At 35.0% G+C, this 16,045-nt stretch overlaps 3 protein-coding genes across 3 annotated transcripts; all 3 read left to right on the forward strand.

Moving 5' to 3' along the window:
- Positions 1-1,889: 1,889 nt before the first annotated feature.
- On the forward strand, positions 1,890-4,383 carry LOC108212694 (probable leucine-rich repeat receptor-like protein kinase At1g68400). The gene is made up of 3 exons (XM_064090743.1): positions 1,890-2,801; positions 3,184-3,561; positions 3,650-4,383. Exons 1-3 carry the CDS (start codon positions 1,976-1,978, stop codon positions 4,288-4,290), a joined length of 1,845 nt encoding a protein of 614 aa, XP_063946813.1. The 5' UTR covers positions 1,890-1,975; the 3' UTR covers positions 4,291-4,383.
- An 806-nt stretch (positions 4,384-5,189) lies between these two features.
- Positions 5,190-6,679, forward strand: LOC108213199 (probable aquaporin TIP3-2). The gene is made up of 3 exons (XM_017384970.2): positions 5,190-5,456; positions 5,756-6,006; positions 6,107-6,679. Exons 1-3 carry the CDS (start codon positions 5,327-5,329, stop codon positions 6,503-6,505), a joined length of 780 nt encoding a protein of 259 aa, XP_017240459.1. The 5' UTR covers positions 5,190-5,326; the 3' UTR covers positions 6,506-6,679.
- Positions 6,680-7,771: 1,092 nt separating this feature from the next.
- LOC108211888 (alpha-galactosidase) lies at positions 7,772-15,182 on the forward strand. Its single transcript, XM_017383600.2, has 15 exons — positions 7,772-8,022; positions 8,120-8,178; positions 8,259-8,315; positions 8,391-8,425; positions 8,520-8,623; positions 8,731-8,806; positions 8,898-8,956; positions 9,056-9,121; positions 9,204-9,287; positions 9,377-9,441; positions 12,728-12,810; positions 13,389-13,479; positions 13,563-13,612; positions 14,050-14,190; positions 14,972-15,182. The coding sequence occupies exons 1-15, from the start codon at positions 7,841-7,843 to the stop codon at positions 15,056-15,058; spliced, it is 1,239 nt and encodes a 412-aa protein (XP_017239089.1). The 5' UTR covers positions 7,772-7,840; the 3' UTR covers positions 15,059-15,182.
- The last annotated feature ends 863 nt before the right edge of the window (positions 15,183-16,045 follow it).

The following is a 16,045-nucleotide window of genomic DNA, read 5'->3' on the forward strand; positions in this document are numbered from 1 at the left end:
TATATGATGGTCAAGTACGATGCAACTAAGTCATAGCTTATGTAGCTTGAAGTGATGGAGATATGATTGTAGTACTTATTTTTTGTTTCACAATTAAATTGCAATTGAAAGTTCTGAATTTGTACCGCTAGTTTTAATATTTTGTTGAATTCTTCCCTTTCGTCAAAAAAAATAACTAATATTTATAAAATATATAAACAGTTGATTTATGAATGTCTATATTACTATGTTTTTTTTGTTTTTTCCAAAGAAACACATGTAACAAATATAACATTATTTACGGTTAAATGTTTAATATGTGTTTAATATTTCTTATTTATCGAAATAAATCACCTACTTTCAAAGATTAATTTAAATATAAATTCGCGATAAGGACGATGTTTTTTTTACTAAAATCATGAATTAACTTGCACATATGACTTGGTAAAAATTTCACCTGTACCATGTGAAGTAGGGCTAGAGCTGTAAACGAACCGAACTGTTCGGTAAGCTCGCTCGGTTCGGTTCGTGTTCGAGTTCGGTAAGCTCGTCCGATAAGCTTACCGAACACGAGTTCGGACAACATTTTCTGTCCGATAAGCTTAACGAACCGAACCGAACGTTTAGGGTGCTCGGTTCGTGTTCGGTTCGTTAAGCTCGTGTTCGTGTTCGGTTCGTTATGCTCGTGTTCGTTCGACAATATATAAAAATATTTATAATATTATATGTAAATATAATATATAATATTTATATTTAGGTAATAATATTATTTTATAATTGTAGATTTATTTAAAATTGATATTGTATATGTTGTAAATATATAAATAAAATATTTGGGGTAATTTTTTTATTAAATTAATTTGAAAATAACCTGAATATTATTTTAAAATATGCATTGTTCGCGAACTGTTCGTGTTCGGTTCGTGTTCGGTTCGGTTCGACATGTTCGTGAACAGTTCGTGTTCGGTTCGGTTCGTTACCGAACTCGAGTTCGGACATAAAAATTTGTTCGATAAAATTACCGAACATTGTTCGGTTCGTTAAGATTTTGTCCGAGTTCGGTAAGAGTTCGTCCGAGTTCGTCCGAGTTCGGTTCGTTTACAGCTCTAAGTAGGGCAGTTCATACATTTTTACAAAGATAAAATGAAAGTATAAATATTATTTTAAATTTATATGTATTAGAAATCATTCTTTTTAAGTAGATTTTTATATATTTACAAATTTAGATATACGATAACTGAGAAAAGATATATATAAACTAAAATGTTAGTATGATAGTAACGAATATGAAAAGATATAAATAATAATAAATTATTTCATGAAAACTAAATATAATAGTAATACTTAATTTGTAGTGTTAGAACTAATCTTAATTTATAACGCAAAATTTTTAAAAGTTAGTTGAAAAATTCGAATAAATATGCAGATAACATAATTATAAATAATATATATATAAATTACAAATATTTATATACATATATGTATATGTTTTATATACCGCTACTATTATACCTAAAACCCCACAAAAGACACAGGAGAATTAATCAAAATATAATTAGTTGGTTAATAATATCAAATGAAATTTTAACTTATTATTAAAAATTAAATTATAAATACAAAATTCTCAAATTATATTCTGACCGTGCTATAACAGAGGAAATAAGTTGGCAGCGAACCGTGCACCAAATAATTAAAATCTACCAAAGGGAAAATACCTCTGGATGCCTCTTGACGACGACATGGAAACTTGACCTTACAAAACAACTGAATATTACTTTGTATTTTCCGTAAATTTTATAAAATACTCATCACTTTGCGTACTTCGTCAAGAGCTGTTATGTTACAGCAAAATTAATATAATTTATTTCGATTAAGAATCTTATTTCATCCTTATGTCTCGTCAAATTCACACCTCTATCTTGTTCTTCCCTGTCACTAGCTCATCATCTTCTCCTTGCCGGGATTTATTTCCGGAAGGCATACAGAAGTCACAAAAATGTTATCGAACGTGCAAATATCGTTCATCGCATTTTACTCGTTATTCGTACTTAATATCGTGTCAGTCGAAGTTAACGAGCACATATTCTTCCCTGACGAGCGCGATGCTTTGATGCAACTAAGGGAAACGATGAATTCTTCTGCGAATCTGCATGCAAAATGGACTGGTGTACCATGTCACAAGAATCAGAGCAACTGGAATGGAATAGCTTGTGAAAATTGGCATGTTACACATGTGGTGCTGGAAAATATTCAACTCACAGGCTCTCTGCCCCCTGCATTTCTGCACAACTTGACATTCTTGACTAAACTCAGCTTTAGAAACAATTCAGTTTTTGGGCAGCTTCCGAATCTCACTAATTTGATCAACTTGGAGCAAGTATTCCTGTCGAAGAACGGCTTTTCGGGTTCTATTCCATTCCATTACATTCAGCTCCCCAGGCTTAAGAGTTTGGAGTTGGAGGAGAACGTTTTGGAAGGTGGAATTCCTCCTTTTGATCAAGAAAGTTTAATGGAGTTTAATGTTTCGTATAATCACCTCTCGGGTTCGATTCCAGAGACCAGAGTTCTTGAAAGTTTCAGTGAGAGCTCCTATGATCATAACTCTGGTTTATGTGGAAAAATAGTGGGGAAACTATGTCCTGTTTTGCCACCAGCTCCATCACCCGGTACACCATCAAAACAAGAAAAAAAGAAGGTTCTAAGAGCGTATATTATTGCGTTGATTGCAGCAGGTGCAGTGTTTATGTCTTTTCTGGTTATTGTTGTTTTCTTCTGCTGTAGGAAAAAGGCAATTCGCAGGCAGAAGTTGTCCAACCAACAAGGTAAGAAGGTTCTGATCAATGGCTTCATAGGTTTCTAATATGACAAGAATATCAATATTAAAGTGATTTGTCGTGACAATCATTTAATCCGAACAGACTTGTCCATTAATGAAACTATGCTTGATTGTGATTTAATCGAATTTGTTTTAAGTGTAACATCTTGTCTCATGCCAAAATGTTGATATGATCAGTGTGTGAACAAGGCTTTGTCTTGTTTTAATCTAGATTTCGGATCTGACCTGGTTTGTTGCATGTACAACCTAGTGACTAAACTATGAACTATCTGTAAATAGTCTATAGGAAAAAGTGACATGAGGTTAGGGGTGAGTTTCACACATTCAAAAAAGAACAATGTTTTTTTAACTTGTCTTTTGTTTTGCAGGAATGAGTGCAGGAAATAGAATGATATGGTCAAGCAGCGCAGATGATCTAGAGAAAACCACAGAATTAGAGTTTTTCGACAAGGAGAGGCCCATTTTTAACTTGGATGATCTGCTGAGGGCGTCTGCAGAGGTGTTGGGGAAGGGACGGCTAGGCACCACATACAAGGCATTGTTGGAGAACGGTCCTGCTATCTCTGTCAAGCGTCTAAAAGAAATGAATTCTTTTAGCAAAAAGGATTTTGTTCAGCAAATGAAGTTGCTTGGGCAGATAAGGCATGAAAACATTGTTCATATAGTGTCTTTCTACTTCTCAAAGCAGGAGAAACTAGTTGTTCATGAGTTTGTTCCTGATGGAAGCCTATTTCAGCTTTTACATGGTCAGTATCTCTCTCCTTAAAGCTTCCTCATTACATGGAAGATGAGCGAAAGGAAATGATAAGTATAACTAACCATTTTTTTTAACAGAAAACAGAGGAGTTGGAAGAATACCATTGAACTGGAGGACACGATTTTTAATCATCAAGGACACGGCAAAAGGTCTGAACTTTCTACACCAGTCTTTACCATCTCAAAAGGTTCCTCATGGCAACCTCAAATCTTCGAATGTACTAATCACACAACAAGACGATGATCAGAACGTAACATATCAGTCCAAGCTATCTGATTTTGGATTTTTACCCCTCTTACCATCTAAAAAATCTTCAGAATGTCTAGCAATCGCAAAATGTCCCGAGTTTGCTGAAACTAAAAAGCTCACACATAAAGCAGATGTCTATTGCTTTGGCATTATACTTTTGGAGATCATAACTGGCAAAATACCTGGCGAAATAACATCAGGCTTCCAGGGAGAAGATAGCAGTAGTATTAATAACCTGTCAGATTGGGTCAAAATGGTGGTTAAAAATGATTGGTCACCTGATATACTAGATATGGAGATATTGTCATCCAAAGAAGGACATGAGGAGATGCTGAAACTTACTGAACTGGCTCTTCATTGTACAGATTTGGCCCCAGAAAGTCGACCAAATATGAGTCAAGTTTTGCAAATCATTGAGGAGATTGAGCAAATGAGTGGGGATCAACAACAGGAACAGATTGAATCATGAGTAAATATTAATATATGGTTTTTAGTTTCATATAGCAAATGCTGATTTGTATGTAATTTTCTTATTCTGACATGGAGTTAACCAATTCTTTAATACCTTCCAATTTTTTGTTCCTCAATAAAAACTTTTGGAAAGTGTGATCGGGGCGAGGATCGGGGATGAAAGGAATCTCCGTTCGGGGCGGGGTCGGGGATGGGTATTGAATTCGGGGATCGAGCCCGGGACACCACTCCCTGACCCCCAAACTGCCCCGCGCCCATCCGTAATGGAGTATAAGATTGCTTTTTAAAATATGTATTTTATTTTAAATTTTGGATTCCAAATGAGATGATTGATTTGTGATGTGAATTTAACTGTCAACTTTTATAGTAGTATTTGGAGTACAACCGAATTCTTTACATTTCAAAACTTATCAAAAATAGTCAACGATCTCACTATTTCCCCACTTTTTTTTCCACACTACTTGTACTCCACTGTCCTCTTTATATATTAAAAATGAATGAGTCCCAACGGTTCACTCATATTTTTCCTATTCCACTATTTTATACATATTTTTTAACCTCCGCATCCAAATTATATGTAAATAAATGATTGGCACGAATGGATATAAGGTTTGATCAAATATAGAATTCTAAATGAAATCCAAATTTCCAATATTGCGTGCCTCGAGACTTTGTTTCAAAGTTTCGTACACTAGATTAGGGGTGGCAATTTCGGATAACACAGGACCTTCTACGTAGAGGGGGGAGCCAACACATGGACATACGTGTCATATTTCCTGCACTTGATCTCCCATGTGTCTCATAATACATGCTAATCCAAAACCCCATGCATGCACTTTTGTCCAGTTCCTCCGTTTTTCTTAGCTATGCATCATCGTATGCCAGACACAACACATACACATCCTCATCCATTCATCCTTATCTTCCTTAACACCCCTAAATAAACTGTTATATAATCATTGATAAATACAGAATTGGTACATACATATCTCTTGTGTTGGTAAGGGATCATTAAGAAGAAGCTAAGTAACAAGATGCCTAGAGTATATGCAGTCAGGGGGCCTGAAGATGAGGAGCAGTCGAACACGGTGAGAGCTGCTTTGGCTGAGTTTCTGTCTACCTTCATCTTTGTCTTTGCCGGTGAAGGCTCCGTTCTTGCTCTTGGTATGTCATCTCACACGCATACACATATTTTTCTTTCATATTTATTCAAACGTTTTTATTTGCTGATCTCGACTTGCAAGAGTAAGAATTCATCTCAATTAGTATGATTTTCTTTCTGGAACTAAAATAACTCAAAATTAATGTGTTCGAAGCTAAATAAACCAGAGGGCTTTGTTAGTAGAAACCCTGAATGGATCGTATACTTTTAATTCTGCACTGACTAATTATTACAATCAGTTTGATTTAATTGGAGGCATAATTTAATTGGAGGCATAATTATTACAATCTTATATTTGCAGATAAGATGTACAGGGACAAGGGTTTGGGAGCTGCAAGTCTGCTTGTGATTGCACTTGCACATGCCTTATCCCTCTTTGCTGCGGTGGCTTCTGCTGCCAACACTTCGGGTGGCCATGTCAACCCGGCTGTGACCTTTGGCGCTTTGGTAGGGGGGAGAATCTCTGTAATGCGTGCAGTTCTCTATTGGGTTGGTCAGCTCTTAGGTGCTGTTGTTGCCTCCCTCTTGCTCAGGTTCTCCACGGATGGCATGGTAATACTTAACATTGTTTAATACAAGTCTTATCTCTGTTTCTTAATTCCCCTACTGAAATTATGTCTATCTTATTATTGACTAATCACGCGTTTTTCAGAGACCACTTGGATTCGAGGTGGCTGCAGGTGTGGGGACCTGGCATGCATTGCTGATGGAAATTGTACTAACTTTTGGTCTTGTCTACACCGTGTTTGCAACTGCTATTGATCCGAAAAGAGGTCACTTGGGGACAATTGCACCCCTGGCAATTGGATTAATAGTTGGGGCAAATGTGCTGGTGGGGGGACCTTTTTCAGGTGCATCCATGAATCCGGCAAGGGCATTTGGACCAGCTTTGGTAGGGTGGAGGTGGAACAACCATTGGATCTATTGGCTCGGTCCTTTCATTGGTGCAGCACTGTCCGGTTTGATCTATGAGTTCGGGATCATAGAATCAGAGGCCATCCCGCACCATACTCATACCCATCACCAGCCTTTGGCTCCAGAGGACTACTAGCTTGTTTCGTTGTTTGCTATTGTCCTAGTTTGTATTTGGTGTTCTGTTTCAAGGAGCTGTGTTAACTAAGTCTGTTGATTCAGACAGTTGTGTATTGTGCTTTGTTGAACCCTTTTGTTTGTGTTGATTTTGTTCCAGTGTTAAATAAATGCAGTTATTAAACTGTTACTGCAAGCTAGATTGTGTTTTCTTGTGATTCACATTCTTCTGCCACAGTCCCCAATCGTTCAGCTTTAGCCTGGTTTACAGAAGAATCTGATTCGCTGAATCAGATTGATTAAACACTGTAAACTCGAGTTGTTTCATTCAGAACTGACTCGTGAAAGTATGACTAATAAGCTTTCTGCCTTTTTGAAAGATCTAGTTGAGTTAGGTGTCAAAAGGGTACGCCTGAAAACTCCAGTTTTTGCAGCATTAGTTTTTAGTTGAGCACTCAAGACAAAGTACATCTCTTTTATCTAATGAAATAGCCGTTTATCTAATATGGTTCATGTTTTCTGTGCTGATAGGTGTATTAGTTTATTCTAGATTAGTTGTTGCACGGACTTTTGACAGTATACAAACAACGTTGTGGCGTGTTAATTATCGACTAATTATTTAGTAGGAAGCTTGTTTTGTTTCTTAAGGAATTAGTAGCACGGTCCAGATTGTCGTGCCCAAACCCGCCACGGATGGAATTCTTTTTACTACTTATATTCAAGACAAATCTTATTTATATTTACAATGTAGGACTTAAATTGACACCCACTCAACAGATTGGAGGGGCATATTATTGTGACGCCGCTACAAACAAAGGTATATAACTTCTGCATTTCTGGACTTTGCCTTAGTCGAATTTGCTTCCGGTTTAACTCAAATTTTAACTCAATTTGTACACAAATTGAACTTGAATCCCAATTAAGTCTGTCAAACTTAAGGAAGCACTCAAAACTCGTGAATTTGGACTTGTAAAATCCGAGTTCAGTTGAATTCATTTCGACTGAAACGTATGATACTTTCTTGATTGCGTTGGGTCTACGTTTCTTGGAATGGTTGTGCAGTTTTTCAAACTATGAGACAATTATGTTTCAGTAGTGTACAAAGAAACGGCTGGACGTGGAATAGAAGGTAAAATAGCTTAGGTATGATTCCACTCCCATGCAAATACTTCCAGCCAAGATATTCATCTTGTATGCATTAAATAAGCACTTGTCTTGTTTTGATCTATCCAAGTTTTCTAAGCCTGAGTTTGACACTTCTCTTGAGCTTGCCCCAAACTATTGTTCCCTCAGTATAAGTATTAGAATCTCTGAGTAAATCTTGTACAATTCAACAAGATAAATATTTTACTTTACGATGGGTTATTGTAAAAGTTTATCTTCTTTAGCTTTACTTGTGATCAGTTTAAGTCTTATTCTGATATTAATAAACAACATTAATGGAGCTGAAGCTTCGAGGCTGATGAAGAAGGTGAAGTTGGATGATCAGTCAAGGAGGCAGCTTCTCAAAGACGGAATTGGCCTTACTCCTCAGATGGGGTGATAAATTCTTTCCCTCAGAGTATTTATGTGCATATGTACCCAATTATAGTAATTTTCGTGCTAAAGGTGGTCGTTTTTCCTGCCAAAAAACCAGATGGAATAGCTGGAACCATTATCATTGTGATATCGACGAAGGAATGATTAGAAACACAGGTATATTTAATACTCATATTTTCAGTACCAGCTTAAAGATAAGTTTTGTGATCCAATTATATTAATTAATGTTATGACAGCGGATGCAATGGCATCCACCGGGCTTGCTGCACTTGGTTACGAGTATATAAATCTGGGTGAGTAAGTTACATAGACAATATGATAATGATCTTATTGAGAATATAGTAATTCAACATTTTAATTCATTGCAGATGATTGCTGGGCTGAGCTTGATAGAGATTCTCAGGTTAGTTCTTCCAATCTATTTAGTGTACTTGCACCGGAGCAGAGTACTCTTCTTTGTTTGAGCGTAGTTAGTGAAGCTAAAATCTTGATGACAGGGTAATATGGTGCCTCACAAAACAAGATTTCCTTCCGGAATCAAAGCACTTGCAGATTATGTTCACAGCAAAGGCTTGAAGCTCGGAATTTACTCTGATGCTGGGTAATTTTATGATCCATCGGATTTTTACAATTAACTGAAGATGTAGCAATAACAGTAGAGAGGTTGTTTATTCATTATTAGATCTTATAAATTTCTGTATTATCCAGAACTCAAACATGTAGCAACACTATGCCTGGGTCATTAGGCTTCGAAGAACAAGACGCAAAGACCTTTGCTTCATGGGTATGCAAACACAATTTATATGCATAAAGTGATTAACTATAAGATTATCTTTGATTCTAAGTCGGATTATATGTATACATATCATATACAGGGAATTGATTATCTCAAGTATGATAACTGCAATAACAATAACATAGACGTTAAACAGAGGTAACCAACTCTTTTTTGTGTTAATATATTATATGCACATCTTCAACATATATAAGGGAAATCTCAGATTTTGGATTACTTTTGGATGGAAACTAACAGGTACCCCATAATGTCGAAAGCCTTGCTAAATTCGGGAAGATCCATCTTTTATTCACTGTGTGAATGGTGAGTTACATATCTTCAGTGATTAGATAGTTGCTCTTTGTATAGTTTTTTCGTTTCACATAAAATGTTTTATGCTGTTAAGGGGCCAAGAGGACCCTGCAACATGGGCACCAGCCCTCGGAAACAGTTGGAGAACTACAGGAGATATATCTGATAACTGGGATAGGTAACTGGATCTCCCTATATACAACAAACTTTGTTTTGTTTTTATGGAGTTAGATAAGTTGATATCTTGTTCATGGTTCAATTATGTAGCATGACTTCAAGAGCAGATCAAAATGACAGATGGGCGTCGTATGCTGGTCCGGGTGGATGGAATGGTAAGAGGGACTATTACAAGTTTACTTTCAACATCATATGTTTTTTTTGGGTAACGGTCCCTCGCAATCAATTGTCAGGGATCCGTTAAACAACATATTGATTCCTGACCGTTGGATGAATATCAGCGGTCAGGAGTATAATAAAATCTTAATACGTTAACGTTTTTTAACCGCTAGATGAGGGAAATGACCCGTCCAGCGTTTTTTAAGCGGCAGATAAGTCCTCGTCTATCAATTAAAAAGCGCTAGACGTATTAAAAAAAATGTTATAATCCTAACCGTTGAATATTCATTCAACGATAAGAAATCAGTGTGTTGTTTACAATCGACTGCCGGAGACCGCTAACCTTTTTTGATATTGTACTCCTTCCATTCCTTACTATTAGTCGTTTTAAGCTATTTTGTTGAAACCAAGGAGTGACTTTTAATACTCTACAAAGCATGCATTAAGCATGAAACATGATCTTGTTTTTACTTGTATTCCCTTAAAACTTAAAATGCCGGAAACAAAGAGTCCATTTCATGAGGGCATTTGATGGAAAAGATGACATTTAATATGGATTGAAAATGTAAAGCGTCAAATATAAAGGAACAATAACAAACAGTATTAAACGACTAATATATAAGAATGGATGGAGTAATAACTATTTTAGTGATCAACTCTTAATATAGAAGGAAGCAACTGCAAGTCAGATACATAACACTTGAACTAGTTATTGTAGAAATCGGAAGGGGATGCTCTGCTTGTGTATGTATATAGTAACCGAAGATTGCGTTACATATATTGTATAAGCAATGTGAGCATGAAGATGGTGAAACTGAACATCAATGTTAAGAGAAGAACAAACTATGACTCTTGTATATTGATATGGAGTATTCAGCTTGCAGAGTTACATAAGAAGATAGCATACTTATACAGAAAAGACAAGTAGTAAAAGTCTACACTAATAAATGGAAGAACGGCTAGAACGGCTATTAACTGTAAAGCCACAAAGTCATGGCTGCTATGATCTAGGTGTTGACAATCTTGTGCTAATATGAACTGCTGACTTTAACACCCCCCCTCAAACTGAAGATGGTTGAAGAACCAACTTGAGTTTGTAAACAAAATCACTGAAAGTGGTAGGATGATAAGCTTTTACAGTTGAGACACAATGTAGATGAATCGTGTCTCTTGAAAACTTCTTGACAATCAATCTTCCGTTTTCACGGTTTGTCCCAAGAACATGTCATGTCTGAACAACCCGAAGTGACAGTGAATGCGGTGGAAGAATCAATTTTAGATAAAACCTGTTTGAGCAAAGATTCAAGCTCATTAGTTGATGTAGTTGGCGGTGTAGAATCTGAGGTTACATCAACGGAAGGATGGGAGAGCTTGTTTGACCCAGAAGATGGCTTTTTACAAAATTGTGCTGAGTGACCCTTTTGATGACAATTTTGGCAGGTATGATTGCGAAGTGTTACACACTCCTTGATAAAATGTCCATTTTGTCGACAAAATTTACAAAATGGTTTATCAAATGTGGAGGTGGATGATGAAGGTATTGCTAGGACCATGTCTTCCACAAGACTACCTTTACCGATGTCAAGTCGAGTTTCTTCCGAAATGAGTTCAGCAACAGCACTCTCAAAAGAAGGCAGCGGAATACGATGAAGCAAAGCAGCTCTAACAGGTTCAAAATCCTGTGTCAAAGCCATTAGAAACTGGATGAGCCGTTGTTGGTCACGGTATGTATGATAGAGTGTTCCATCTTCTGTGTGTAACCACTTTGGTTCAGACAATGTCAACTGATCCCAAAGTGATTGTAACTGTGACAGAAACTCAGCAACTGGTTGACCGGACTCTTGTTTCCGTTTACTGAGAGAACAAATAATCTGATATTGATGGGCAAGATCAGATGTAGTGTAACGAGATTCCAACAAATCCCAAATTTCTTTTGCGGTGTCAAAGTTTCCAAACTGTAAATTAATTTTAGAAACAACAGAGTTTCTAAAATATGTAATAGTTTGATGATTTTTGACATCCCATTCCTCAATACGATCTTTCAAATGTGAATCAGATTCATCTTTCTCTTTCGTAGGAATCGTGAAATCCCCATTAACGTACCTCCAAAGACGTTTTCCCTTGAGAAAGCTACGCATAGCTTGAGACCAAGATAAATAATTCGAGCCGATTAAGATTGTTTGAATCGGGGAACTATTTTCTCTTTCCATTTTCACTAGTGAAGGGGCTTGAGTGAAAAACTTGCAACTTTAGGAATTTTATTGCAAAGATATAGAAGTATAGGGGTTTAGAAATAAGCCAAGAAAACAACAAGGTTCAACTTAGAATATTTGAAAAGGATCAGGTACTAATGTGAATGTTTGGCTAGAAAAGAAAACTTGCGTGTTCATTTAAGTGGGTTGAATTTGTGAGGCCCAAATAACCAAATAAAGTAAACACAGTATACTGCAGTGCCAGCCCAGAACAAACACTACAAGTCTTGTAGGCAACGTTTATATAGAAAAGCCGAGTGAACTAAGGCGGCTGTCTAGATAAACACAATGAGTGCTGAGACGGAAACAATGGTGGATAGTGATGATACTTACAGGGATGAGATTCGCCGGACGGAAAAGGATGGCTGGGCGGAGGAGATGAGTGAGTCGACTCGGTGGGCTGACTCGGTGAGTTTAAAACGAGTTGGGTAACTCGGTTGGTGGATTCAAAACAGGAAGGTGAAATCAGAATTTTGATTTTGGCCTGGGTTGTTTGAAAAACGTATGCTTAGTTGCTGTTTTGTGGATGGTAATATGAACCCAGCAGGTGTTTGTATATTTGTCTCAAAGAGACGATGAAGAGAAAGCTCGCAAGCTTGATATTGGTGACAGCGGAACGAGAAGATCAGGAAGCCTATAGCTCTGATACCATGTAGAAATCGGAAGGGGATGCTCTGCTTGTGTATGTATATAGTAACCGAAGATTGCGTTACATATATTGTATAAGCAATGTGAGCATGAAGATGGTGAAACTGAACATCAATGTTAAGAGAAGAACAAACTATGACTCTTGTATATTGATATGGAGTATTCAGCTTGCAGAGTTACATAAGAAGATAGCATACTTATACAGAAAAGACAAGTAGTAAAAGTCTACACTAATAAATGGAAGAACGGCTAGAACGGCTATTAACTGTAAAGCCACAAAGTCATGGCTGCTATGATCTAGGTGTTGACAATCTTGTGCTAATATGAACTGCTGACTTTAACAGTTATAAACAATATTAAATGTAGTAATCTGGTGATATAGATCCTGACATGTTGGAAGTTGGAAACGGAGGAATGACGGCTGCAGAATATCGATCTCATTTCAGCATTTGGGCATTAGCCAAGGTACCTATCGAACTTAGAGAGATTATTGTACATAAGATCATAGATATATAACATGGGCACATTTTTTGTTCATATATATAATGCATTTATACATTCATATATAGATTTGTGTCAAGTGGAAAACACATTTTTTGTGAAAACATTGAACATAATTAAAAAGTGCATAAAATTGCAGCTCTGCGTTTCCTAAGTTATATTGTAATGTTCTCTAATTTGCTGAATGATTGTTCTCACAAAGAAAGTCGCTTTGTTATAATAATAATTAACTCCCCTTACATCTAATTGTTGAATTGATTAACTAATACATATTCATGAATGCATATGCACTAAGTAAAAATTGAAGAATAATACTACATAAGTTAATTTTAATTGGATGATTTATGTATATACAGGGTCCCATCATTATTAATGAGAGCTATCACTACTACACATTTGTACTTACATAGCGGTTATTTTTAAACTTACATAGCGGTTCTAGGCACTATGCAAGATAGCGCTATGCAAGTACAATAAGCTTGCATAGCTTTACGACATTATAAGTTTTGACTTGTTTAATTGGTCAATATGATAATATATAGGCTCCTCTATTGATCGGATGTGATCTTACCGCAATGGATAATAAGACATTGGAAATACTTAGCAATAAAGAGGTTATTAATGTCAACCAAGGTAATTGTAAAATTATATATTATTTTCAATAATTTTTGGCTCACTATCAATTGATAATAAGGTGAAATATTTGTAAAGTGCAGATAAACTCGGAACTCAAGGGAAAAAAGTTAAGACCGACGGAGATTCAGAGGTATTGTGTTCTTCATATATAATTATAAATATTGCAGAAATCATCAATGTACTTTGATGTAAATTGGTTATGTGATATGATAGTCTTCTATATACAATCCATCCGTTTAGGAAGCAACCTTACCAAATCAAATATACCAAATATAATAATAATAATATTCTTAGAACCAAACCGAATCTAATTTATATTATAAAACTAGTTCTGTTCGATTCCATTCGATACACATGCAATGCAAGATGCAAGTGCTTGTGCATGTGCATGTGCATAGAGTTTGAATTCTATGTATACCATTATTTTATTAGAGAGTATATATTCATCAATATTTTTTAAATATTAAAAACACATATAATGTCCTTAATTACTATATCTAAGTTGTTCAAATCACTCTGATTTTTTATATACATTTCAATATCATTAATTTTATAAAATCGATGCAGGTTTGGGCTGGCCCGCTCGATGGTACTAAAATAGCGACCGTATTATGGAATCGAGGATCGTCAACAACTAATATAACGGCTTATTGGTCGGATATAGGTCTTAACCCATCAACAGTTGTGGATGCACGCGAGTTATGGACGGTAATATAATAAACTTATCTGCATATTTTTATTATTTCAACATTTAGGATAAAATAAAAATAAAAATTTATCTAAAATAACTTATATATAATGTACTAAAAATTAATAGATATAGGTAAGAAACTTAAAAAAATACACTATTTGTTAATCTTTAAGGATAAACATTTCAACAAATTTCTTGGCAATATGTTGAAGTATATAAAAAAAAAATTATAACACAAGAGAGGTATTTTTGTGAATATAGCCGGTTGTTTTTATATAGATTTGTCTTAGAAGTTATATGGGGAAATTTGTAAACCCCGATTGAGGGGGTATTTGTTTTATCTTCTTTTTCAAGCTTTGTTAACGAACTTATATTTCAACTTCCGACTTATAAGTCCGAATATGAAAAAATTCGAAATCCTTGATTTATTATTTTTGAAATTTGATTTTACGAAAATATATAGGACAACTTCTAATTTTTTATATTGTTATTAACGATTTTTATACTAGATAAACTGGAAACACCATATCTTTTATTCAAACACATATATCAAAAGTTAATTCATATTTATAACTAACTTCTCAATTATAAATAATAAATATTTTTATTAATTGACGTCAACGGTCCCTAAATCACGTCACCTTAATCTTTATTATTCTTAATTTTATAAACATGATCTTCAAGATAGAATAAATAATTATGTTAGAATATATAATTATGTTTATGTATATATGTGCAGGTGAATATATTTCATTACGTTTGTATTAACTAAAAATTTGTTTGATTATGAAACTACAGCACCAGACTCAAAGCTCAGTTAATGGTCAACTATCTGCAAGTGTGGATTCACATGATTGTAAGATGTTTGTACTTACTCCGCTATGATCCATTAGATCAAATTATTTAAAGGACATGGTGATGTATTATGTGATAGTGATGTACCATGTGCGAGATTATCATGTGAAAATTATTTACAAATCAAATAAAGAGAGTTTGTTATACTGTATAATTTAAGCCAATCATTGCAAGTTACCTTTTTCACAATTCAACGATCTACTGTCCAACAATTCTAGGCATTTACGACAGAAAAGGCGGAGCGCAAAACTTACGATGGAAAATCAGTATCCGTCATATGTTCTCGTCAGTACTTACGACATATCCAACTTCCGTCGTATGATTCGCTAAAATTCAGGTGCAAACAAATAAAATATAATAAAAAATTTCCCGCGGAAAAAACTGTCGTAAGTTATGTTCTCGTCATAAATTAACCGTCGTAAGTTAACATATTTAACTAATTAAAAACAAAAAATAAATGAAAATAAAATGGTTCTCATTCAGTTGTAACTACACCTTTAGTGTTGGTTTTTCCACAATACTCAACTTCTCTCGTTCATCTTCCCATTCTACCTACCTTTTCACTCTCTCACTTTATTTCGATCTCTCTCCCTCATTTTCTCTCTCTATCTCCCCACCAATTTTATCACTTATTTTCTCTTTTTAACTAAACCGACTTACGTTTACTCATTTTAACTTCCACTTTATATTTTTATTAGTAATTTAAATAAAAAATATTAAATAAATAAAAATAAAATAAAAATTATATTAAAATAAAAAAATATTAAATAAAAATATTGCATAATATTAAAAATTATATTAAATAAATGCATCACATAAATATTAAAATAAAACATATTACATAAAAATAAAATACATCACCTAAACATTAAAATAAAATTCATTACATAGGAAATAAAACCCCAAAAAAAGCACAGATAATTAGAACACATCAACTAATCACCATATATCCCGGACATCGTGAACTACGTCTTGTGTGCCCCTCTTGTCCGCATGGCCCACAAACTATCATTTTTC

The sequence above is a fragment of the Daucus carota genome, chromosome 3 (genome assembly GCF_001625215.2).
Source record: "Daucus carota subsp. sativus chromosome 3, DH1 v3.0, whole genome shotgun sequence".
Lineage (NCBI taxonomy): Eukaryota > Viridiplantae > Streptophyta > Magnoliopsida > Apiales > Apiaceae > Daucus > Daucus carota.

Coding starts and splice junctions, on each gene's coding strand:
- LOC108213199 (XM_017384970.2), top strand. CDS start 5,327: ATGCCTAGAGTATATGCAGTCAGGGGGCCTGAAGATGAGGAGCAGTCG. Junction 5,457..5,755: donor AGGCTCCGTTCTTGCTCTTG/GTATGTCATCTC, acceptor TTATATTTGCAG/ATAAGATGTACAGGGACAAG. Junction 6,007..6,106: donor GGTTCTCCACGGATGGCATG/GTAATACTTAAC, acceptor CGCGTTTTTCAG/AGACCACTTGGATTCGAGGT.
- LOC108211888 (XM_017383600.2), top strand. CDS start 7,841: ATGGGTTATTGTAAAAGTTTATCTTCTTTAGCTTTACTTGTGATCAGT. Junction 8,316..8,390: donor TTACGAGTATATAAATCTGG/GTGAGTAAGTTA, acceptor AATTCATTGCAG/ATGATTGCTGGGCTGAGCTT. Junction 13,480..13,562: donor GGTTATTAATGTCAACCAAG/GTAATTGTAAAA, acceptor TGTAAAGTGCAG/ATAAACTCGGAACTCAAGGG.
- LOC108212694 (XM_064090743.1), top strand. CDS start 1,976: ATGTTATCGAACGTGCAAATATCGTTCATCGCATTTTACTCGTTATTC. Junction 2,802..3,183: donor GAAGTTGTCCAACCAACAAG/GTAAGAAGGTTC, acceptor TTTGTTTTGCAG/GAATGAGTGCAGGAAATAGA. Junction 3,562..3,649: donor CCTATTTCAGCTTTTACATG/GTCAGTATCTCT, acceptor TTTTTTTAACAG/AAAACAGAGGAGTTGGAAGA.